We start from the raw sequence: 25,519 nt of genomic DNA, 5'->3' as shown, positions 1-25,519 counted from the left end.
CCTTGCTGGTTTTGCACAGGCTCAGCTACTTACAATGAGATGGGTCAGAAACACACCTTATACTTGCGAGCAGAAGCAGCCACCATCAGGAAAATAAGTTCGGTTTTCACTAAAGTTTCACCATCCATTACACCAAGAATCATTTCAACTCCAATTCCTTTCCACAGGTCTTCATACCACAAAATAGAGTGCACACAGAGCATGAACTAGGGCTTATCTTGATACTAAGTGTAGGAAAAAAGGGGGGGGGCATATATCAAGAACATAGTTGGTAGTTGCCAAGGAAGTAGCTGTGATTTAACAACCCTGGCAAGGTTGAGCAAATAGAAATTGGTCCTACTTTTGATAGTCAGGTGCAATAACTGAAACTTCAATATTTTGTCCTTGTCAAAGGTAGGACATTCCTGCTGCTCTTGGTATATCTTTGGATCAGGTCCTCACAACCAATACATCAATGCTGCCATGTATGAAGCACAATGACAAGATGGTTCAAAGATCATTAAACTTGTATCTAATGGCAGCAATTTTCACCCGAAGTTTACAAATGCTATTGGCATGGATACGTTTGACTTTTCTCTACTACATGTAACATACTGCTTTTCAATTTTCCCATTCTCTACTGTACATTTGGCTTTGCAGAATTCTTAAAACTGTATGGAAATTATAAATCTAAGAACTATAATTTCAAGGAAAGGCCAGGGTCAAAAATCTTAAGATAAAGCCTTTTAAAAGTATTAACATAGCCTTTTAATCATGTATTACCTGACAGTCCTCTCCCTCAGAACTTTTCCAAATTACTTGAGTAGTACCTTAATTGAGCTCTAGCTTGTGTCAACTATAATGTTTATAATTCAGCAAACTAGATATACCTGGAGTGATGGGCGGTACCTACTTCCATTTTGCCATTCACTTGAAACTTCAGTAAATTAGCTCTTCAAGATTTTATTAATGTTCCAAGCAAAAGATAAAGGGTTGACTTGGGAAAGCAGTTATCTAGGGCTCTGAAATGGGTGTCTCCCATTAACAACTCTTTAAAAAATGCTTTGTGAGCACCCCCAAATAATGATCATTTTCCAACATTCCCCTTATTTTTAGTTTTTAACAGTAGCAAAACCAGTACTTCAAGCAACAGCATCTAAACCAGGTGTTTGATTACAACTGCCTAGCAGTAACACTTCAGCTACAGGTAAACCAAAGTGTGGTCTCTATCCTTGACATAACCATCACCTGGTAACTTGAAAAATGATAATTATTAACACCCACCCTACACCTAGCAAATCTGAAATTCTAAGAACAGGGCCCAGCAATGTTTAAATGAAGCTTCCGGGTAATTCTGATGCATGCTAAAATTTGAGAACGACTAAAGAAAAAGAATTCACACAACCATTTTGTTTATATACCATGTTGTATAAGAATCTTGGTCTTACCCATGACAGCCAAAGGACCTGCATCAGACTGGAGAGGCACTCCAGCTCAACAAACAGCTCAAGGTCCTTGTCAGGGAATATAACCTCAAATGCATAACCATTCAATGCTTGAGCTTTCAGCTATCCTAGGCCATTTTCTATGATGGAGGCCAGTACAGAGAGCACAGAGCTACTCACTCCTAGCCCTAGTGCATGTTATCCTAACCAAACTGTCTATACCAATTTTGTTACTAATTTGATTTAAAAATAATCTGCAGTGTTCCTACAGATTTCCACTACATACCATGAGCCTCTTTTGTCACAATTTTTATTCATGATGTTGTTTTACACGTCAAAGCCACCAAAAATGCACTGTGAACAAAGCGAGGCATAAAATGTGTACCCTTCCCCTTTTATAAACTTAATGCCACCGTAATACTTAATAGGGTATATACATCCTTTACTTGTCCCCATCACCCTAAGGGGTTAAAGAATTCAGAGAAAGGATATAACCTTTGAAAGTTCCTTGCAATCATACCGTTTTCTAGAGGAGGTACTTCCTGGTGTACTCTATAGCCAGAAATTCACCTTCCTCATTAATAAAATCTTAAATAAAATTATTTTTAGGATACACAGTACTACAGCTAGCAAACTCAAGCCTTACCAGGGTCACTCTCATATGCCGAATTTATCAACAATCGGTTAAAAGAAAACTGTAAAACAAACATGAAGTGTTTATAAAAGTTTCCTTTACCCAGGATTAACAGCAGCTTAAACTAAAAACTAAAATGGTGGTAGGAAAATTTTCAACTTTATAGCTGGTTAAAGTGGAAACACTCCTCTTAAAGGTTTGCCATAATCTGGGAAATAGCTGTTACAGATTTATTCATCACTAGCAATTTATTTATGAGAATTTCTGCTTTCAAATGCTATCAAATGAAGATATTAAACATTCTTTTCTACAACTTGGTATATCTAACAAAGTAGGATCTATGAAAAGTTATCATTGACAGAAAACAATCAAGGGATTCCATGTACACAAAATGCTTTGTGTAGCTGCTGTTAAAAGTTGGAGTTAAACAAAAGCAGGTAATTAGTAAAGGCCAAAATTAAACTACAGAAGTAAACTGGCAAGGATTTTTTGTGCATGTTACATTTAAAAAAGTGTCACCTGCCCCTCAGTGGTAGATCATAATATTTCTTTCAACTATTTGATATATCCTTTAATACACTTGGACCTAAGAGTTTCAAAGAGAATCCCTTAAATTCTTATTTTTTTTTAAATTAAAAATTTGTTTGACAATAATCTCTTATACCTATAATCCCAACAACTTTGAAAGGCTGGTAATGGTAAAACCAATTCTTGTTATTCCATGTTACTTCCAATTTTATCGTTAAATACTTACACATGTCTAAACATGAGCTTTTACCATTTCCTCACCCTTAACATCTTAAAACTCCAAGGTTTTAAAAAACTATGAAGAGTCCCATTTTCAGTTATGTAACAGGAACAAGAAATCCACCAGCACCAAAAGCTTTAAAACTCAGATCTTTAGTAGCAGTCTTTAGAACACTCTAAATTAAAAATGTAATAATTTGTTAAAGCATGCAAAAAAGTGTAACAGTGAATAAAAACCACAACTGACAAATATATTGGTTAACATTTCAAACATGTATAACCAATGAACATGGCCTAGGTTTTTTTTTTTTTTATTGGTACTCACTTCAGAAACTTGAATCCACAGATATAAGCAGTATATAACCAGAAAGTTACAAGTAAACACAGATTATACATGCAAATTTCTGTTCACAAAGGTCACATATGCAGTATATGAATTAGAAGCGTGCGTCTAAGATTATGGCCAAACTGTTTTTAAAATGCAGAAATGTAAAATTACATCTTGAAAATATGAAGAGATGGTCTACACACTTCAAAAATCAAATGTGCTTATACCAGATGTATGACAGCTACAGGATTCAAGTGACAAGCAATATCTCAAGAAATTAATACTGGTCAAAGAGAATGGGAATATTTTTACATTTCACTGAAAAATACATTGACTACTAGAATACGAAATCTAGCAGGAACTTAGGGAAAAAATTACAAAATCTAAAGCCAATTACTTAATATTTCTTATTACCTAAACAGCATGACATTAATAAAAGAAAACTGCACCTGCATTTTAATTACCAATCTCACATTAATGACGTTCTCAAAAAATGAAACAAAACCAAAAATGCTTCGAACTGCAAATGAAAAGTCTGAAAGGCTCAGATTAAAATGTGGAATGTTTCAGATGAAAGTAATAAAAATACAATTGGTTTTGTTCTTTATTGAATGGAATCAAAAGTTTTGACATTTCTTTGAAGCTTGGAACTACTAAATTTCATTTCTCTGAATGTTTCTACGTATCTTTCTTAGTGATGCAAGTGTCTTAAGTAGCATATGAAGTCAGTCTCTACCAAGTATTTCTGTCTGTTACCATTTTGATAAAACAAAAACAATTCTTCATTAACTTAACCGTATATGTATTTTTGCTATAACACTTAACACATGAACAGACGTCTATTATTTTTCCACTATAACAAAAGAGTACAATAGTTTTCTTCTAACTATCTGTATTGTATTTAAAAAAGGTTAACATTTAAAAACAAAGAACCATTATTTTCTTTGAAATCATTAAGCTTCTTGCACATCTTAAGCTTCCTTCTTCTGCCTGCGTTCTTCTGCCAATTTATTCAGAAATTTCTGAAAAGAAAATAGAAAATTTTTTTTTACAAGGATTAAGTCACCGCAGTGAAACATAACAAATGGATTAACTCCAAAACATTCTATCCATGTTTAGGGACTTGAGTCTAATTTAACTATAACCTTATCAATATTTTTAAGATCCAGTTATTCTTATTAGGCAAGTATGAAACTAAACTGGACACCACAGTAAGGCATGGGAGAAAAACGGTAAAATATGGAAAAGTTATTTAATGTGCAATTAAGACTAACTTACAGAGATCATCAAACAAAGACCATAACAGCCACACAGAAGAACTACTGTTACCCCAAGAACTTAGTTAAAATGACACGTATTTATTCACTGACCCTTCCACTAAGCCAAGCAGACAAAATATTTATATTAAATTGCTGCTACCATTGAAAATAACCACTGTTCTTAATGCTCTAGTAGCTTTATATTATAAATCAGTGTTATCTACAATTATGAATTCTCTAACTCTTACTTTCAAGTTTTTCCCATTATTTATTTCAATACTTAGTCCTTAAGCCACTAACTAAAACACCAAACTTCAAAATATCCAAACAGAAATTTGTTATGCTTTACACCATGTTGTGCTTTTTTAATTTATCCTTTTATCTTTATATCCTGTTGATCATGAAACTTACTGAAGTGTCATTATTAATATATAATAATTTAAAGTCAATGTAAAAATCATTAAGTATGAAGGGATATGGCACTATAAAGCTGGCTTTCAGGCCTCCAATATCCAAATTAGAGAAATTACAGTCTAACAACCATTTGAGAATACTCAAATAACTTTATACCAAAGAATTTATAACATTTAGAACTATAAATTTAGAAATTACTCAATTAACAACATTTAGTTAAGAGTGTTTTCTAGAAAGAGGCTTAACAGATGTTTCTAGAATTCATTAAACTGCTCAAGGCCCATCAATAAAGAATGTTATCTCCAGGATAAAGCATGCTGGGTCCACAGGCAGTACTTTCCATAAACTTACATGATTTGCTAGGTTTCACAAAAGAACTCTCCTCTTTTAGATATAGCCTTACCTTTAATTTCTGATAATGAGGAAGGCTGCTGCAATGAGTATTCTTTGCAACTTCTTCATTTGTATAAAAGAGTGAACACAGCTTACAGTAAAACCCTGTTTTAGGTATCACATAGTCTATACCTAGAACACAAACATACATTCTTACAAATTCAGTAAACTGAAGATTTTAATAGTGTTCTCAAATCTTTTTTTCCTGTCAATATAATTTGAATGAGGTAACATTTTTGACAAGTCTAATATAGCCTAAGCTAAAACAAAACAAAAACCATGACATTGTTAATAGTTTGTACTTAATTGATGTTTAAGGTCCCACACCTAATTGTTCTCTTAAAAATCTTGAAATAGAAAAGGTAAACAAAACAAAAAGCAATGTGAAATTCTCAGAAAACTTTATGAGAAAAGAGAACATATTATGGAATGGTAACAAAAGATAATACAAAATCAGGAGACATGGGTAAGAGGAAAAAAGAATGTTCCAATTAAGATTTACAAACTGTTTTGCATAGAAGTAAATTAAGAATGTTATCAGAGCTTATGTAAGACCAATTTTAAAAATCTTATTTAATAAGAGTTTGGGGAGGGTGAGAGGGGAAAGAACAAAGCCTTAAATCTCACCAACAGGAACATTGGGCTGATATGGTCCAATTCTATACTCATCTGGGATTGTATAGTCCTCCTTGTTTTCATCACTTTGGCCATCTGCGTTTTCACTTGTATCTTTGTTGGGATCATCAGCATTCTCAGCAGATTCAGCACCTGGTTCTGTATTTTCCTCATTTTTAATTCCATTTTCCAACGCTGCTTCATTTTCTTGGTCAAGTTCCTCGATCTTGTCCACCTTAATTTCAACCAAACCATCATCATTTTTGTCACCAGATTTAAATGCCATGCCCGATTTACGAAGTTTCTGAAGTTCCGAATCTTCCTCATCACCAACCTCATCTAGAGTGACAAAACCTTCCATACTCCCTGGGAAACGACGCTGTTAAGAAAGACAAATTTACTCTGCAACAATTATCCTGCAGCATCCCTTCCATTTGCTTTACTTGAAGGGAAAGGGATAGCGTCTTTGCCTTCATTCATTTTCTCAAAAAAAAAAAAAAAAAAAAAAAGCTGACTTCTTCCTTTTTCCCCCCTAAATTACTAACCTTTTCAAAAACAGCTCAGCTTGTTTTAAAACTAAATAATCGAAGGCTTGCCTCATACAAAGAGCAGAAAATAAATATGAGGACATTCATATTCTATACTTTCTGAGACTATTCTGCTGCTAGGGAATGTATCAAAGAACTGATTTGATAGTTGAAAGATGTCCTTCAAAGAAGGTATCTTATGGTATAAATCTTGCTTAGAGGACATTCAGTCTAAAAATAGCACTGTGGTTTAAAAATCAAGCTCTGGAGCATGACTGCTTAGGTTTAGATTTTGGCTCTGCCATTTATAGGCAGTATAACCACAATCCACTCAATTTTAACATATCTCAATCTGCTCATTCAAGAAATGGGGATAAAAAAGTATCTATGGCATAGGGTCATTGTAAGAATCAGTTAATCAGCACACACAAAGAGCTTAGGAAAAATTATAGCATGTAATAAGCGCTCAATAATTATCAGCTCTTAAGAGTGCAAACATAGCACTATCCACTTCAGCCAGAAAAAGAATCTCAAGACTAACTTTTTTGACCAAGCCATCAAAAACTGGAGTAAGTATTAGTTTCCTAGTAGCTGAGTACTGCTTAGAAGGAACCAATGAAATAGAATTATAAAAATCTCATTTCAAGACCCATTTATCTTAAGGAGCTCCAAAGGGGCTCCTTAACATAGGTAGTCAATACACCATGGGTCTTTTGAGTTACTGTTCTTTTACCATGTATGTATTTTTGTATTGATATTCGCCTTATATGCTCTTATATGTGACATGTGTTCTAAGAAAAAATGTTTTAAAACCTATTAAAGTATCTAATCAAGGTTACATTTCTCTAATAGGAAAATTCTTCAGATTCAACCATTTTTGACAAAAGGTTTTTAGTGGCCTGGGTCAGTTAAGTTACTGTAAAATTCATACCCCATCTTTTAAAAAACAAGCTGGACCATAAAGGCTGCCTACTACTACTTACACACTACCACTACAAAACAGAATCATATGTAGTTTTAAGTCTTTCTCCTTCATTACTAAAAAGTTCCCTTTGTGAACTGACATTTTTCTTTTGAAAATTAGTCCTATTTAATCTATTTATTGCAGAGTTTAGGTTTCAATGTTATTATTCATATCTATTTTTTCCTAATATAAGTGACTTCTCTTTATTGTGACCCTAACATATAATTTGAAACGTTTATCTGATCTCGTTTTCTACTAAAACAGGTCAACATATAATCTTCCTTTACCTTTTTAAGCTTTTTCTTCGCAGTTGCTGAAGCACTCGCATTTGCATCTTTTTTCACAACTTTGTCTGAAGGTTCCTTTTTCCCATCAGATGCCACATCCCCTAAATTAGCAAGATCTGTCTCATCTCCCACTGAACTGCCACTTTCTAGCAGTGCTGCTGCTTCTTCTTCATCTACAAGTAGCTCATCTTCAGATTCAAGAAGCATGTTAGGTTCTTGTTCTGCCTGGTCATCCTTTGTATCTTTTTCACCATCTTCTCCTGATTTCTCTTCTTGTTCTTTACCTTCGGTTGTACTTTCAGTCTTCTGGGAACCATCAGTTTTGGATTTCTTATCACTTGGAGATTCTTTGCCATCTGGAGAGTAAGATCTTTTCCTGAAACCAAAAGATACATCTGAATTAATTCACCTGAGCTGGAAAACAAAAGTTTTTAATATACTAGTGTACACAAAGACACCGACACACACACACACACACACACATGGAAATTACCGGGACTTATCTTTTTTCAGTAAGTCAATGCCTCTGTTGGGAATCTAAAAGACAAAATTTTACAGAAGTTAAATAAATGTATTAGAATTTGTAGAATATATAATTATCCAATTAACTAATAATTGATGACCATCCTTTATATATCAACTAAGCTTATTCAATCTCTGTAACCATACCTAAGAATTTAAGCTGCATACAGTTACCAGTTCATTACAATCAACATTTCAATAGAGCAGTAAATAATAAACATTTTGTTAACAGAACTCTGTTCAAAAAAAATCTTAAATAGATAAAAGTAAAAAGGTGCTTTATACAGACATCAGTTTAAAAACTTCTGTACTAACGAAGACCAGAAAAAGAGAAAAGGTTATTCTCTTTCAATAACCAAACCCTATATTCTTGGCATATAAAAATGTTTATAAGAATGTCATGGCTTGAAAAGCATGAAAACAAGCTTTATAATGAAGTAGAATCAAATACTACATACCCTGAGTACCAATTTTTTGTATTTTTCAGACAGGTCAACTTTTACACATCTCCCTTGAAACCAAAGGGCCTTTTTCAAACAGTGGTCAACCATTGCCATTGCATCTTCTCTGGTCTCCATCTCAATAAAGGCCTGAAAAAAAAAAATTAGCAAAGACATTATTTTTCAGAGAATTGCACAGAATTTTAGAGCTTATTTTTTCTACCTGTTAGGAGAATTTAATCTTTAGTATAGAGATAGCAGTAAGAGTTAAACATCACCCAGATAAGGACAATTTGTCAGATTTACAAAGTATCTTGTCCAAATATTAAACCACCTATACGCAGTCTTTTTGCAAAAGTAATTAAAGTACTAAGCTTAGAAAATATCACTCAAAATACATTAAGGAAAAGAAAAAAAAATTAAAAAGTAAAAGTTTGGAAGGATACAAACTCATGTTGTTACAAAAGGGTTAAAAAAAAGAAAGAAAAGATGCTCTCCTTACTATGAATTTTAAAAATGAAATACAAGTATGACATAACTTCATCCATCCATTAAATTCACATAATTTGAAAAGTCTTTAATATCCAGTGTTTGCAAAGCTCTCACTCTCAGACAATGCTGGTGTGACTATAAATGAGTACTATTTTTTTTTTTTTGAGTACTATTTTTTGAAGAGGAATTTGACACCATCAAAGTAAAGAAAGCAAATATCAGGATCCAAAATTCCAATTCTGAAATTGTATCCTCCAATCAAATGCATAAATTCACATGCCACAAAGTCCACAGCAGCATTAATGGCACAGCCAAAATACTAGCAACTCTAATATCCATCAACTAAAGAAATTAAATTCATTACAGTTTACTCATTGGAATCGTATAATGTGGAAAACAACAGTATGATATAATCCCATTTGAAGTAAGGGGAAAAAGTATACCTATATACACAAAGGAAGATCTTTGGAAGCAAACTCTGGAAACAAATAGTGTTGTTAACCAAGCAAGAGAAAACATCTTTACTTTCCACTTTTATTTATTCACTACGAATGAGGATATTAAAAAAAACACAAAAAACAAACAAAACTTAAAGCACTTTGAGAAATAATCTTTTTTAAATAGAGCTTTACTGGAGTGTTAACTGCTTCACAATACTGTTAGTTTCTGTTGTACAACAAAGTGAATCAGCCATATGCATACATATACCCCCATATCCCCTCCCTCTCGAGCCTCTCTCCCAATCCCACCTCTCCAGGTCATCTCAAGGCACCGAGCTGATCACCCTGTGCTATGCTGCTGCTTCCCACTAGCTAACTATTTTACGTTCGGTAGTGTATATATGTCGATGCTACTCTCACTTCACCCCAGCTTCCCCCTCTCCCCACTCCATGTCAAGTCCATTCTCTATGTCTATGTCTTTATTCCTGCCCTGCCACTAGGTTCATCAGTTCCTTTTTTTTTTTTAAGATTCCATATATGTATGTGTTAGCATACGGTATTCGTTTTTCTCTGTCTGTCTCACTTCACTCTGTATGACAGACTGTAGGTTCATCCAACTCACTACAAATAACTCAATTTCGTTTCTTCTTATGGTTGAGTTACACTCCACTGTATATATGTGCCACATCTTCTTTATTCATTCATCTGTCGATGGACATTTAGATTGGTTCCATGTCCTGGCTATTGTAAATAGTGCTGCAATGAATATTGTGGTACATGACTCTCTTTGAATTATGGTTTTATTAGGGTATATGCCAGTAGTGGGACTGCTGGGTCATATGGTAGTTCTAATTTTAGTTTAAGGAACCTTCATACTGTTCTCCAAAGTGGATGTATCAATTTACATTCCCACCAACAGTGCAGGAGAGTTCCCTTTTCACCACACCCTTTCCAGCATTTATTGTTTCTAGATTTTTTGATAACGGCCATTCTGACCGGCGTGAGGTGATACCTCATTGTAGTTTTGATTTGCATTTCTCTAATAATTAGTGATGTTGAGCATCTTTTCATGTGCCTCTTGGCCATCTGTATGTCTTCTTTGGTGAAACGTCTATTTACGTCTTCTGCCCATTTTTTAATTGAATTGTTTGTTTTTTTGATATTGAGCTCCATGAGCTGTTTGTATATTTTGGAGATTAATCCTTTGTCCATTGTTTCATTTGCAAATATTTTCTCCCATTCTGAGGGCTGTCTTTTCATCTTGTTTACGGTTTCCTTTGCTGTGCAAAAGCTTTTAAGTTTACTTAGGTCCCATTTGTTTATTTTTATTTCCATTTCTCTAGGAGGTGGGTCAAAAAGGATCTTGCTGTGATTTATGTCATAGAGTGTTCTGCCTATGTTTTCCTGTAAGAGTTTGATAGTGTCTGGCCTTACACTTAGGTCTTTAATCCATTTTGAGTTTATTTTTGTGTATGGTGTTAGGGAGTGTTCTAATTTCATTCTTTTACATGTAGCTGTCCAGTTTTCCCAGCACCATTTATTGAAGAGGCTGTCTTTTCTCCCTTGTATGTTCTTGCCTCCTTTGTCGAAAATTAGGTGACCATGTGTGCGTGGGTTTGTCTCTGGGCTTTCTATCCTGTACCGTTGATCTATATTTTTGTTTTCGTGCCAGTACCATACTGTCTTGATTACTGTAGCTTTGTAGTATAATTTGAAGTCAGGGAGCCTGATTCCTCCAGCTCTGTTTTTCTTTCTCAAGATTGCTTTGGTTATTCGGGGTCTTCCATGCTTCCTTACAAACTGCAAAATTTTTTGTTCTAATTCTGTGAAGAATGTCATTGGTACTCTGACAGGGATTGCACTGAATCTGTAGATTGCTTTGGGTAGTACAGTCATTTTCACACTATTGATTCTTCCAATCCAAGAACATGATGTATTTCTCCATCTGTTTATGTCTCTGATTTCTTTCATTAGTGTTCTATAGTTTTCTGAGTACAAGTCTTTCACCTCCTTAGGTAGGTTTATTCCTAGGTATTTTATTCTTTTTGTTGCGATGTTAAATGGGATTGTTTCCTTAATTTCTCTCTCTGATCTTCTTTTGTTAGTGTATAGGAATGCCAGAGATTTCTGTGAATTTTGTATCCTGCAACCTTACCAAATCCACTGATTAGTTCTAGTAGTTTTCTGGTGGCATCTTTAGGATTTTCTATGTAGAGTAGAAAATTATGTCACGCCATCTGCAAACAGTGACAGTTTTACTTCTTCTTTTCCAATTTGGATTCCTTTTCTTTTTCTTCTCTGATTGTCGTGGCTAGGACTTCCAAAACTATGTTGAGTGGCAAAAGTGGACATCCTTGTCTTGTTCCTGATCTTAGTGGAAATGCTTTCAGTTTTTCACCATTGAGTATGATGTTTGCTGTGGGTTTGTCATATATGGCCTTTACTACGTTGAAGAAGGTTCCCTCTATGCCCATTTTTCTGGAGAGTTTTTATCATAAATGGGTGTTGAATTTTGTCAAAAGCTTTTTCTGCAGCTATTGAGATGATCATATGGTTTTTATTCCTTAATTTGTTAATATAGTGTATCACACATCGATTGATTTGCGTATACTTAAGAATCCTTGCATCCCTGGGATAAATGCCATTTGATCATGGTGTATGATCCTTTTAATATGTTGTTGGATTCTGTTTGTTAGTATTTTGTTCAAGATTTTTGCATCTATGTTCATCAGTGATATTGGTCTGTAATTTTCTTCTTTTGTGATATCTTTGTCTGGTTTTGGTTATCAGGGTGATGGTGAATTTGGGAGTGTTCCTCCCTCTGCAATTTTTTGAAGAGTTTGAGAAGGATCGGCGTTAGCTCTTCTCTAAATGATAGAATTCGCCTACTATGACTTTTAAAAAACTACCATTTGGCTAGAAAATTTATCTATGATAAGATAAAGAACCACTCCACCTTGGATGCCAAATTACCACCCCTGCCCTTTCTTCACTACGAGGATATTAAAAAAACAAAATGAAACAAAAAACTTAAAGCATTCTGAGAAATAATCTTTTTCAAAACTTCTACATGTATATTACCTGACTTTTCATCCTCATCAGTATATAATTCTTAATTTTCCCATAAGGCTCAGCAAGCTTGAGGACAGCACTGTCAGAATAGCCAGAATGAGGTAAATTGCTGAGATGTATCACACGTCCAAGCTCTTGTTTTTGATCAAACTTCTGGTCTGGTTTCCCTTCAGGTTTCTTTAATTTAATAAATGGGAAAAAAAAGGAGGGAGGGGGAGTCAAACGTTGGTAGGTATGCCGTAATTATTAGTTAATAGTTAAGATTATCCTAGATATTAGCAACAATTTAAAATAGCTGTAAGTTTGTAAATATTAAAATGATGTATCAAATGGCTGGTAATACAAATCTGGAAAAACAGATATTACCTTTATTCTTTTATACTTCTGGGATAAATGAACTCTCACTGGCTTGCCAAATACTAATGCTGGTGTGGTTGTATAATAATCCACTGCAGCCTGAGCATCTTCTGTGGTTGCCATTTCAATAAATGCCTAAAATGGCAAAAAAAAATTATTTCCCAAAACCAACCAAATTCCACAATGCCCAAAGTCTTTCCAAAAATATTTAATCATTAATTAGAGAGCATTTCCAAGAATCTAAAAGCAAAACAAGAAACCCAGCATTGCTAATTTGCTATTTATTAACGGTCACCTCAGATTTTATTACCATCATGATACTAAAACTATCATTTATTATGCCTACTGAACCTGAAATAATTTGGTGCCACTTGGGTAAAAGTTTGAAATGGTTTTCCAAATAATTATTCTTATATAGCCCTTATAGTAGCAGCAGTATAATAATGACAATGTTACTGCTTAAGAATCACAATTTATAAAGTTACTAATAATCCGTTAGTACTAGAATTTACCACTGATTAGTTCAACTATTGGCCCTTTGCTCTATATTACATTCCATATTGATGATTTAAGCTTACATTCTTTTTCTAATACAAAATTATGTAATCCCCTTTGGAAATATTTTAGTGATGAATAAATACTACACTTAACTCATACCTCATTAATTTTATTTAGAATCAGATGATTTGAAATAACTCCAAATGGTTCCACCAGCTGTAATAGTTGATATCTCAAGTTTTTCCCTCGCTGGAAATCCATGATGTGAACAACTCGGCTAGTTTCCTATCCATTAGGAAAAAATCAAGTTAGTAAACAAGTCTCTTTAGAAGCAATACGAAACAGGTTATGTATTATATTAAAACTTTTATAATCTACAGTCAACTGGAAAAAACTAAATATTTAAAATATGTCACTGGGGCAAATCTCAAAAGTTTCAGAAAACAGTACCTGCACTGATATTTAAATTGACTACTGTGTACATAATTAGATAGCAAAGTTCTTAACTTTGAATCAAGGTGAGATCTGTAGACTATGGACATATGAAAACAAAGTTTTAACTCTTATCAAAGTCATATATAAAAGCCTGATGATTTTCAAACTAAAGCAATCTTCCTATAATAAAGACTATGACACAAATTCAATTAGCAAGGATTCAAGTCAAATCACATTCCCCCGAACAGCTAAAACAGCAAAAGCAAGAGCTTTATTACTGACCACTCTGCCCTTTTGCATGTGTCTTGGTCCTTGCAGGTTTCCATTTCCAGCACCTTTATAGGGAAAAAGTGTATTTTTCAGTCTTGTAATAAATATACTTGCGCTACCAGGCTATTTTAATTGAAAAACAGACATCTTTCAAACACAAATGAAGGATATTACAAATATCATATGAGTACCACATGTCTTCTCATGCAATGTTATTTCTGAGTTACAGTTCAATGACACTTCTTTTGCCTAACATCACTGCATTTAATTTTTATGATAAAAGCTCTTAGGGAAAGGTAACATGAATTTTATAATCACCCAGATTTCCTCTTGGTCCAACTGCTGGTCCCCCAAGATGAAATGAGGGAGGCGGAGGTCCCAGAATTCCTGGTGCTGGGTTTGTAGATTGCTGCAACATGAATGGATCACCCCTAGTATAATGTGAAAACATAAAATACAAAGCATGATAAAGTCCATCAGAAAGAACTAAAATTTACTGCTAAAACATTTGTATGACTATGATTCCAATCTTTGGGGGCATTTATGTATGAAGTAACTAGGGAAAAATCTATAACAATAAAATAAAAATTACTATATAAAAGATAGTTTCTAGAAATTCTTTCACCCACAGTGACTTCTACTTTTACCAAACTCTCATATTCAATAAAGAAATTATGAAAATACTGTTTATGAAATGTTGAAAAATTTAACCTGAATTCCTTACATTGATCTCCTTTACAAACAATAGCTTAAAAAATTTAACTTACATTGTGTGTCCTGTATCATTGTCAGGATTCCATTCTGGGTAGCTTTAAAAAGACCAGAAAATTAACTTTAAAATAAAACTGTCCTATTCACAAAGTAGCCTCACTTGGCCTTTAAAATAGAAATTATTCATTAGTAAAGTTATACAGAGTCTAAGTGTTAGAAATATTACAGTTTAAAAACATGACATGTTGATATTTCCAAAGGAAAATTTCAGAATTTCAAATTAATCCAAATGAAGGAGAATATACTTGTTCTGTATTGCCTGAAAATGTAGGCAATGTATGTTGCAATTAAAATACTCCTATATTTGGTTTTTTTTTGGCCATGCCACATGGCTTGTATCCCCAATCAGGGACTAAACCCGGGCCCTTGGCAGTGAAAGTGTGTGTAGTCCTAACCACTGGGCCGCTAGAGAATGCCCTATATTTGTTAATTCACAAAGAAGAAAAGTGCTCCATGAGGGACTGGAAATGTTGGGTTATATAGGGAAACAAAGACTGACCACAGATTTTCTTTCTCCAATATTAAATACCAAGAGCAGAGCTGAGTTGTGTCACTAGACAGAAAGGACAGCCCCAACAGAGCATAGCATACGTGAAAATGGCCACTCCAGTGAACAATGGGTATCATGTGCTATTTAGGCAGGGAGATTCTTTAGGAATTCAAATTCATTCTAGCAACTTAAACTCAGAATCAAAAGTATCTCAAAAGCAAGAAATACATCCTGAAGGGTTTTGCTTGAAAACTAACTTTTAACTTCTAGTAATTTCCCCCCTTTCCACGTCTTCTGTATTCTTAGAGCACGTATTACTGTTACTGCAAATGCTCTCATGAACCTGTTCTATGTATCAAAGGCTATCTTTAAGTCTATTAATTCTTTCAATTTGTATAAAAAGAACCAACATTTATTAACCCTACAAATATTAAATAACAAAGTACCACTACCACTGCATCTAACATCCCATATACAATTCCAGATCTAAACATTTTGTTTGTAATTGGCATTGCCTGGACAGTATCAACTATGCAGTAAAAACAATGTGGATATTACAAGTAAACGGTGAACTCCCCAAAGCAATCAATGGGTGTTTCTGATTCACGATAAGGATGCTTTAAAGGTATTTCAAACTCCTACATTTCAAGAAGAAGCTGGCATCGACGACTGTGACTTGCTCCATTGATATGTTGACTCCACTCCTGTAGCAAAGTAAATTAGTAGAATTAACAAAAATAAAACTAAGGTATTTTCATTTGAACCATTCAAACTCTAGAATGTTAATCTATATGTAGTATCATAAGCAGAATAAACACCTGCCCATTCACTAATCACACTGAATTAATTTAAAACCATTTCTCTGAATCCTTGTAGCTTGATCCTGCCCTCAAATACGCCATGCACATTCTTGGAAAAACTGGATAACTTGGTTAATATACTAACAGACCTGACAGGGAAAAGATATAGAGTTAATAAAGATCAAGAGTAGTAACTGACCTTGAGATCAGTAGGCATATTAATTTCTGTGGACGAAACTGAATTTTTATTTACGTATCATTAGAATTGCTTTTATAGAACTCTAAATATGATAAAATATCCATGCTTATATCACTTTAGAAAATATATACTATAAATGTGAATAATTAGTTAAAAACAGTATCTTTAATTTCATCCAGCCTTTGAGGTATGTTGCAAGTGTACTAAAGCCATAAAAAGCTAAGCTGATTCAACAGGAGTGACTTTTCTAGAAAATGCTCCCATTTATCAAAAAACTAAGCTCCCATTATATTTCCCAAAAACAGAGAAGCAGATTTTAGGAGTGTCCATTTCTAAATTTTAGGGACGAAAACATTTTATTTCTCCAGTATTTGCTCCTGTGTGATTATTTTAAATTTGAAGGGATTATTTTTTTTCCTATTTTATGCAAATAAACTTTCTTTTCTTTAGTTAAAAATCCACATGTAAATGATTAACATAAGAAAGAGTTAGGAAAAGTAGGCTTTGCAGCCAGACTGCCTACATTCAATTCCCAAGGTGCCACTTACTAAATGTGAATCCTTCGTATAAGTTATTTAAATTCACTGTGATTCAATATTCTCCTAGAATTTTGTGAAAAGGAATGAATTAATAAAGGTAACCTGTTTATCGGAACATTGCCAGGCACATAGGAAGTGCTAATAATAAAAAAATTTTTCATTAAAAAGAAAAAAAAGCAACTATTATTACATTGCTTATAAAGAAAGCTATCGTGTTTTACACTTCCCGCTTTACAAGTATTATTGTTTCACAAATCCCCACAAAATAAGGCAACTTTTCCAACACCCACACTACCTAATACATTATATTTGGAATATAAAACATGGTCAGGCAATGTTTTAAAAAGGGAGTCTCACTTAGAGCTGAACTAAAGTAAGGAACCAAATTACAAGAGACACCATTCTGAAACTTTAGAAAAAGTTATTTTATAAATGGGATCTAATTTTTAAAAACTAACTTACGTTTTGAGAGTTTACACACATTTCTATGCCCTACTAAAAATTAACTAAAACTCTGAAAGAGGTAAAATGGAACACATTCAAACAGAATGGTACTTCTAAGAACTTAGGGAACTATCTCTCAAAGCTGGATTGTCTTTTTAAAATAATGGCTAATAAGTAAGGAACTGGAAGAGATCTCTCCAGCTGGCTCTACAACCAGATATTTGGGATATAAAACATTTCTACTTGCAAAGCAACAGACCACTGACTTGTTGGAGGCCACTTTAAAAATGGCTGTAACCAAGAGGCGCCATAGGTAAAGTTCACAAAATTCAGAAGCGGGATTAAACAAATACATTAACTTAGAATTTTCTTAACGAAAAATATTCAGATTTAAAATACCCTTGAGAAGTAGTGTGTTGGGAGAGGAGCAAAAGTTACCCTATTAGGCATGCTTCTAATTAATAGGAGATGGAAAGGCTATCTAGTTGACCGGAAGTTATTTATATCCAATCCCCCATGATCTTTAAAGGTTCAAACTCGTGAAAGTATGGCTGGTCTTACAAAGTACTAGAAGGAAAGCCAAGATCAAAGAATCAGTTATATACCTCCCAAACCCACCCATTACTAATCTACACTACCATACCTGATCTTTTACTGTTTGGTCTAAGGTGAGGATTAAAAGCCAAAAGGGTTTTTTAAAAAACCTATATCCTTGGATTCTACATGGAGGTAACTCTCACATCAGATTAATAAAGAAAAAGGATTCACTTTTTGAATTCAGAAGTTCTGCAGGAAAAACTACATTCACCTTGATGTCACTGAGATACCTAAATTATATAAAGAAAAGATAATTTGGAGAAGCACATGTGGAATGGCAGAATAAAGAATAACTTAAGGGCTTCTAGAATGCTGAAAGGAAAATATGAACTCAAGTGACAAGACAGTGAAAGGGCTGTAGTGGCCAGTTTTCTTTAAATGAAAGGAATTTTGAGGCAAGTTTGAGGCTGTGTAGAAGAGCAACTTGATGTTCTACAATGACCTAGAAAGAAATAAAAGCAACACCATCACTGAAAGTTACTTAAAATATCAAAAATAATGATGACAAATTAGATGTTTTGCACCTAAAAGTTTCTTATTTCATAGTAAGAAGAAGTTTTGATCATGTAGGCTATTTAACGTTACCACTAAGTGAAAAGAACAGATTTTCCAAGTTATGCAGCAATACCAGAGAGCAGGATTAAATGTTAAAAAAATTTTCATTATCTACTTTCTCTAAACTCATTGATTCTACATCAGCTATAAATTAAAAAGATCCCTAATAAAAGTGAGTATTAATTTTTTCCATAAAGAAGATATCCAGAAAACATTAGCCATGTTAAGGAAACTAAAATACATTAAGAGAATCCAGGTGCTAAAACTTCTTAAAATTGGTACAATTTACAAATACCATAAATTTTGTAAATCAAACAATCAAAGGGCCTCTAAAGTAATTCTTAACTGTTTCTAAATTTGTGATAAAATACCCAAACTAGCTAGGGTACATGCATTTTTACAGGTTAAAAGTACCTCTTGCACTAGGTAAGGTGTCTTCTTACTCTTGAATTCAAAGTTTCAAATATTCAAAAATATTCTTTTGTCAATTTAGGTCCGTTACTATCATTATTTAGTAATATAACTGTTAAGGAACTAGAAGGTAGCAACATTTGGAGAGAAAAGTATAATCATATATAAAAATAGAAACTTTTTTCTGATTAAAGTCCTTCTTGGTTTTCTTTTGTGTTCCTTTACTGAATTGTTTTCCCATGTGTAAGCAGCAAGGTTAAATTACCGCTCAAAGTCAGGAAAAGGAGACTTCCAACAACAGCTTTTGATTTATGATGACTCCAGTAGCAAAGATTTTAAGTCCCTTACAATCACTTTTATTTGAGACACTGTAACTAGCTATCTTCCTTGGAGTTTAGAGAACCTATCTGAGAATATTTCTCATATTGCCATTTCTGCGAACAGGCAAGAAGTAACAGAAAATATTTTGAGTCACCAGAGCTTAATGGACCTTTTCTTTGAATCAATTCATACCAGACCTAAAACTTGAAGTTTGGTACTGAGGAATACATACATATATTTAGCTAGGAATTATTCTTAAAGATATTTTTCAAAATACTCTGTAAATTCAAATAATATAAGAAGTCTCTTCTTTTAGTTATCTGAGACAAAAATATTGAGATCCAAACACAGAAAAGGGATTGATTGGTAATACTTTTAAAAAGATTAAAAACAAAATCTCTAATGACCTATATGATATACTTTGCTCAAAAATCAACTCAATTAAAAATGCATTTAAAAAGGATAGATATGAAAAGAAAATGACCCTTCCAAATGTTACTGTGAAGAAAAAACCCTGTGACAGTAACCATCAAATCAGTTTCATGGCAGCAACATGTTCCAGTTAAGTACAGCACATCAGGAAAAATGGATGGTCAGATTACAGATCAAGCTAGTGGAGTGCTATAATGTTGACTTTAAGTCAACTGCACTGTATTTTGGGGGGGGAAAAAAACAGTGCGAATGATTAGCATTGAAAACGTTGAAAGAGAAAGGACAATATATTTAAAAGGACATTTTGAAAAAGTTCCCATTTTGCCAGATGTGATAATTAAAGCAAAGGAGAATTAGATTTTTTTTTTCCTCAAATGACTATACCAGAAGTCTAAGCCTAAGTCAGAAAAAGAACATGCTTATGAGGAACACAGAGCAGGATACTGCAGTAGTTGATTTTCCCAAGTCTCTAAAGGGATAGATGCAATATGGGATAATAAAAAGTGAGTTTTGAAGTATGTTTAAGAAAGTTGTGGAAAAGGAGAAAAAAAATGATGAAAAAATTTCAGTTATAGCATGAGAGTTTGTGTTAAAGGGAAATTAAAAAAGGAAGAATGAACTAATCTAAAATATGAAATATACTGAAACAAACACCAGGGCTCTACATTAACTCTTTCCCTGTAGCCACAGATAAGGAAAAAAAGAGAATTGTTCAAGAATACATCTTTACTACATACGAATCAGTAATTAAGACAGATGGAGAGCTGATTATCTAGCATCCTGAATGGCAGAGCACATTGACTGCAAAAAAAAAAAAAAATACTTAAAACAATTCAACAAAGCAGACAAAAAACCTGCTTAAATATACGATTAAGAAGAACATATTGATGCCAAAAACCAACAAGATAATCCCAGTGGATGACAGCTTTGTGGCCAGAAGTAATCTAGGCAGATTGTATTAATGTAAAGCCCTGGTTTAAAATGCTCAAAAACAATTACCTTCGAAATAAAGTAAGTGTTCTCAAAAGTATAAAAATTCTTGATCAACTCAATGTCACCAGACTACAGAATTAGAGTAAAAGATATAGGTAAATACAGAATAGGCACTACAACGTAAAAGAAATTAGAAGTATCTGTTGCATTAACTCACCTTATTAGAATGAACTGGCAAATCACATATAGAGCACAGATGGGGATAACCCTTCGGTAAGAGTCCATGGAAGTCTTCAATATTGCTACTTGGAGGAGCGCCCCTCTTTTTCTCAAAGAGAGATCTCTCTTGTAAGGGGCCAGGACCACGTCCCATTCTCTCATACTCACTGTCAAATTTATGATAGTTATGCGAGGTCTCACCAAAAAAAGAATCATCCCTACACCTTTCTCCATCTCTTAATCTGTCATCTTCATAATCCATTCTGTCATAATAACCAGATTCTTGAGAACGACTTCCATGGTCATAATCAAGCACTGGGTTGAGACTAGGACCACGATCATCAAAACTATCTCTTCTAAAGTGCCTCTTTTCTTCCCAATCGTCCCTAGGTACTCTGTATGGTGGCTCCCGTGTAGCAGATCTGCCATCTCTACCATAACTCAATGTAGGGCCTTCTTCAGTTCTCCTTCTTTTAAGCTGTAGAAGGATTTGGGGCAAGTTCTCAGGAGTAATCTTGTCCTCTGGATAACGACTCAGTTCATCTAAGTCTCTAGCAGACAGACCAAAGCTGGCCAAAATGTTACTGGCCTGGTCTGCATCTCCACGGTGTTGAGAAGACAAAGGGAGTGGACCTCTACTTCCAATGTTAAATATAGACTGCAAATTATGGGAAGAAGTACTAGCAGAAGACAGTGCACTATGAGCTCCTTGTTGATTCAATGAAGAACTCATTCCAAGATTCATTAAACTAGCAAGGCGTGCAGTACCCTGGTTCATCCTTCCAAGAGATGCTGGCATACTTAAAGACTGGGTAGCAGCAGCAAGAAGGCCTATTCCTGCTGCAGACAGGTCACGCCCATGACCCTGCGAGTCCCTACCGAGAGATGACTGCTGGAATGACTTGGACATTGTAGAACTATCTCTTGTCTAGTTTATAGATTAAAAAAAATTTTTTTAGAAGATGGCCAAAAAGAAAGCTCAAACTAGAAAACTAGGTTAACTTTGCTTCAAAAAATGGTAACGCCAAGAAAAAGGATCAATAAGGACTGTAGAATCTTCTTCAAGCTGAGAACCAGCAGACAACTCTGTAGAAAAATAAGCAATTTTAGTCATAAATCCCTTTAAGTAGATGCCGTTTTTTTAGAAAAAAAACTTATGCATCATGTTGATTAAAAAAAAAAACATTTAAGATCTCAAACTTACAAAGAATTACATAACTTAAACAGATTTCAGATGTATGCAGAGCCTGCATATAGATATTTAAAAAGTAGTCTTTCATGATAAAGTTTAACTATTAAAGGGAATTTCATACTGAATTTAAAAACATTTCAATTGAAGGGTTAGATGTCTGGATACATCAAAATTTCAATAAAAATATATAGATGGGTCTCTTCTTTTAGAAGAATAAAAATACACCCTATAGTATGATGCTTAAGTTCCAGAAGACTAAAAACAAAAAATCAAGGTCAGCAAGTCAAAGATGAATCAGTTGTATTCTGTTTTAGAAAATGAGACCTATTAACACTATCAGAAAGAACCAAGTAAAACCACAAGTAAACGAAGCTTAGGTGTCAAGTACCTAGTATAAGATCTAAGATCAAACACAATAGCTGAGACCTTTATGCAGCAAAATCAAATTGAGGTAAAGACAGATGTGAAGAAAAATAAGGGACTTCCTACAGTTTAAGGATTTCTGCACAAATTTAAGCCAAATAATTAACTGCCTTCTTACTGTCCATCCTATATCAGGCAGTTGCTTATTTCATCTCTAATCTTAAAAGGTAAGGAGAACTAAATATGCGCAGTACAGAAATAGGAGACCTCCCAAGAAAAAACCCAGGTACAGGAAGTATAGGTGATTTAAAGAAGTGAAACTCCCCAAGGTAGCAGCCATCGACATTCACTTAATGCTCAAGGCCACAGCACCCCTAGAGCTCAAAACAGGTGAAAATGAAAATGAGATCTTGCTTACACAGATTTCTATAAACACAGATTCTTTCACAAGAATAGCCCAATCACCTGGAAAATTTAAATTCTGAATGCGATCCTCCAAGATGTGTTTCCTCCAAGACGTGAAAATAATGAAATTATTTTCATTTTCTTTCTTAAATTGTTATTTTACCTCAGAAATTGTTACATAAGAATTTGGAAAGCATTTGTGTGAGCTCATAAAGTATCAGTTAAATGATATACACAATAAATGTCCTTGATGAAACAATTTTATAATCACAATTACATACAGAGGTTGATAAGTCTTAAATTGTTTGCTACATAATTCTACTAGAAGGCATTGCTCAGTTAACTTTAATACATTTCATCACCCATAACCCTAAGTACTGTTAGTTTAAAATATTACACTTTATTAATGCAAAAACCAGGCAATATTCAATAGTTACAAGTCTATTATGGGACCAATTCCACCAATGACAGATTAAAGTAAGGAAACACTGGATGAAAACAGTGGTAGAAGAAGTATAAAAAAAAGTTGCAGGCAAGACTTAAGTTAGATTTTACAAAAAGATGTAACAAAGTTAAAAAGACATAGAAATGCTATCAGAGGTGACTGGAAGTACAGAAGATGTTTTTGCACACCAAGAAAGACGAATTTGAGAAAAGACACTAAAGAAACTAGTTCTAGATGAGATCCATTATGTAAACTACTTAGGCCTTAAGATTAATAAAGACAAGAGTTAAGTGTACATCATTGGATGAAGGTTTCTTTGATATGACTTTTAAATGCCATACAGAATGCCGGTTGAAATATTGTGTAAACATTGGTAGGACCCTCTAAGTTTTCATGTATACTTTGTTAAAAAAAAGAAAAAAATCAATACCATTAAGAGGGTTTTTCGAAATCAAAAATTTAAAGTATCGAGGTTACTATTAATTGCAGCTTTGCCCTTCATTTGAGAGCCAAAGCTTTGTACTTTGAAAAGCCAGTCTTTTGAAAGAACTACTCTTTACCTTAGGGAAATTATACTGCGGCATTATGATCATATGTAATTTTTTAAAATTGATCATATTTTAAGGGAAATAAATGATCGTTGCATTACAGAATTATTTTTCTTTGTAGCATATATGAAAATGGCGGATCTGCAAAAAGGAAAGGTTAAGAGAAGTAAAGGTAAAAGGTGATAACCTTAAGACAAACAGAAAATGGATGTCAGAAAAACTAAGAAAAAGGGCAAGACAAACCATGTAAATCCCATGACAACTTGTAATTGTTAAGACTAACAATATTTTTGTGACTCAGAGTTTCAACTTAAAATGCAGTCCCACACAATGAGAGTAGCATTACTGAAAAAGAACTTAAGTCAGACTTCTGATTGAAACAAAGTTTTTAAAATCTTTTATTAGAACAAAGAAATTAAGAGAAATCAGACAAGATGGCACTGGTGCAAGAACATTTATAAAAAGTTCATTTAGATCTTTGGTCAATGGTGAACGTAAGACGAACAAGTCACTTTAAAAGGCTCCTTTAAGCAAGACCTACTGCCTATGAAAGTTAGCACAATACTGAGAGGTTTACTAAGTTACCAAGATGTTTTAAAAAGATTAGCTTCTTTTACTGTATTTTTTTCCCATCATTATATAAAATTGCCTTTTCATAGAGATTAATAAAGCTTGAAAATACTTCGAGATAACTAACCTAGAATGTAATATCAAAATCTAATTTACCCACTTAAATTCTTTATACAATAAATTCTAAATGCCCATTAATGCAAAATCTTTCACTTCCAAAAGAGAAAGTACCTCCACACCACCCCCAACCAGAAAACATCAGAAAAAGAATGACTAATTAGGCTTGCTTTACAAATGCCATTTAACTACAATCTGATATTCAAATTCTCAATGAACAGATTTAAAGCTCATTTTAATACACAATTCTAAATTATTAACCTGGAACTTAAACCTAGTTCATGATATAAGTGCTACTAAAGATGTTAGCTTCACCTTCAACAGCTGAACAAGTATCTGTATGTATGGTTAAGAAATAAGCTTCAGTTAATCATATTCAACCTCCACATTCCATGAATACTACTATCTGATACTCTTTATTGGATTTATTTTTTTCAACAATTAAAAAAAATGGAAAACTAAAATATTTCAGAAAACAAATGAAAGCTTAACACATCCAGAAAGTTCATGGAGAAAACAAATAGTTGTTCCATATTTCGATTTCCTTTGTAAAATAAAGATTACCTATTAGTCCTATTACATATTCATTCTTTCAGAGGATTATTTAGCAGGAAGTGAAATGACCATAAGCAGACTTTACTTCTTTAAAAGACATTATAGAAAAAAATCTTCAGCTTCTAAATTTAAAAATGCTATGTTTTAAAGATATCTAATACCATCATATGGATCTTTGACTATGTTTACAATTGTGTGAAATAATCACTTCTTAAAAACAACTAATTTTAAGATGGTATAATCATAAAGCCTTGTAGAGATGCTCAGGAAAGAAATAACCACTTATAATAACCCTTTAATCTCATATAAAAATTCGTAATAACCCTTTAATCTCACATAAAAATTTAACAAACAGCTAAAAAACAATAGTTTCTTACAGTATTTTCCCCATCTGAATTAAGAACACAAAAGGCTGTAAGAAATTTTCAGATTTTCCAAGTTCTATCAAGGTCAAACACCCTTGTGATTTAACTTATTCATGCGAAAATATGCCA

At 33.6% G+C, this 25,519-nt stretch overlaps 1 protein-coding gene across 15 annotated transcripts in view; it reads right to left on the bottom strand.

Moving 5' to 3' along the window:
• Positions 1 to 3,100: 3,100 nt before the first annotated feature.
• The window catches only part of MATR3 (matrin 3), a 46,939-nt gene continuing 24,520 nt past the window's right edge, over positions 3,101 to 25,519 (bottom strand). For 5 of the 15 annotated variants that reach the window (XM_082382047.1, XM_082382039.1, XM_082382046.1 and 2 more), the window contains 14 exons: positions 20,829 to 21,916; positions 16,023 to 16,084; positions 14,887 to 14,928; positions 14,438 to 14,550; positions 14,132 to 14,184; positions 13,574 to 13,699; positions 12,926 to 13,051; positions 12,569 to 12,736; positions 8,573 to 8,704; positions 8,086 to 8,129; positions 7,593 to 7,968; positions 5,827 to 6,193; positions 5,210 to 5,331; positions 3,101 to 4,155 (listed from right to left, as the gene is read on the bottom strand). In XM_082382047.1, the coding sequence (XP_082238173.1) occupies positions 4,105 to 4,155; positions 5,210 to 5,331; positions 5,827 to 6,193; positions 7,593 to 7,968; positions 8,086 to 8,129; positions 8,573 to 8,704; positions 12,569 to 12,736; positions 12,926 to 13,051; positions 13,574 to 13,699; positions 14,132 to 14,184; positions 14,438 to 14,550; positions 14,887 to 14,928; positions 16,023 to 16,084; positions 20,829 to 21,740 (2,694 nt within the window). In that variant the 5' untranslated portion in view covers positions 21,741 to 21,916 and the 3' untranslated portion in view covers positions 3,101 to 4,104. Of the gene's footprint in view, positions 4,156 to 5,209; positions 5,332 to 5,826; positions 6,194 to 7,592; positions 7,969 to 8,085; positions 8,130 to 8,572; positions 8,705 to 12,568; positions 12,737 to 12,925; positions 13,052 to 13,573; positions 13,700 to 14,131; positions 14,185 to 14,437; positions 14,551 to 14,886; positions 14,929 to 16,022; positions 16,085 to 18,928; positions 18,956 to 20,828; positions 21,917 to 25,519 lie in introns of those variants that run through there. The other 10 variants (XM_082382044.1, XM_082382043.1, XM_082382042.1 and 7 more) reach the window with 5 other exon arrangements.

Source organism: Balaenoptera borealis (genome assembly GCF_965194805.1).
Source record: "Balaenoptera borealis genome assembly, chromosome: 2".
Lineage (NCBI taxonomy): Eukaryota > Metazoa > Chordata > Mammalia > Artiodactyla > Balaenopteridae > Balaenoptera > Balaenoptera borealis.
Note: the sequence above shows the minus strand (reverse complement) of the source record. Positions and strands in the feature narration are given on the sequence as shown.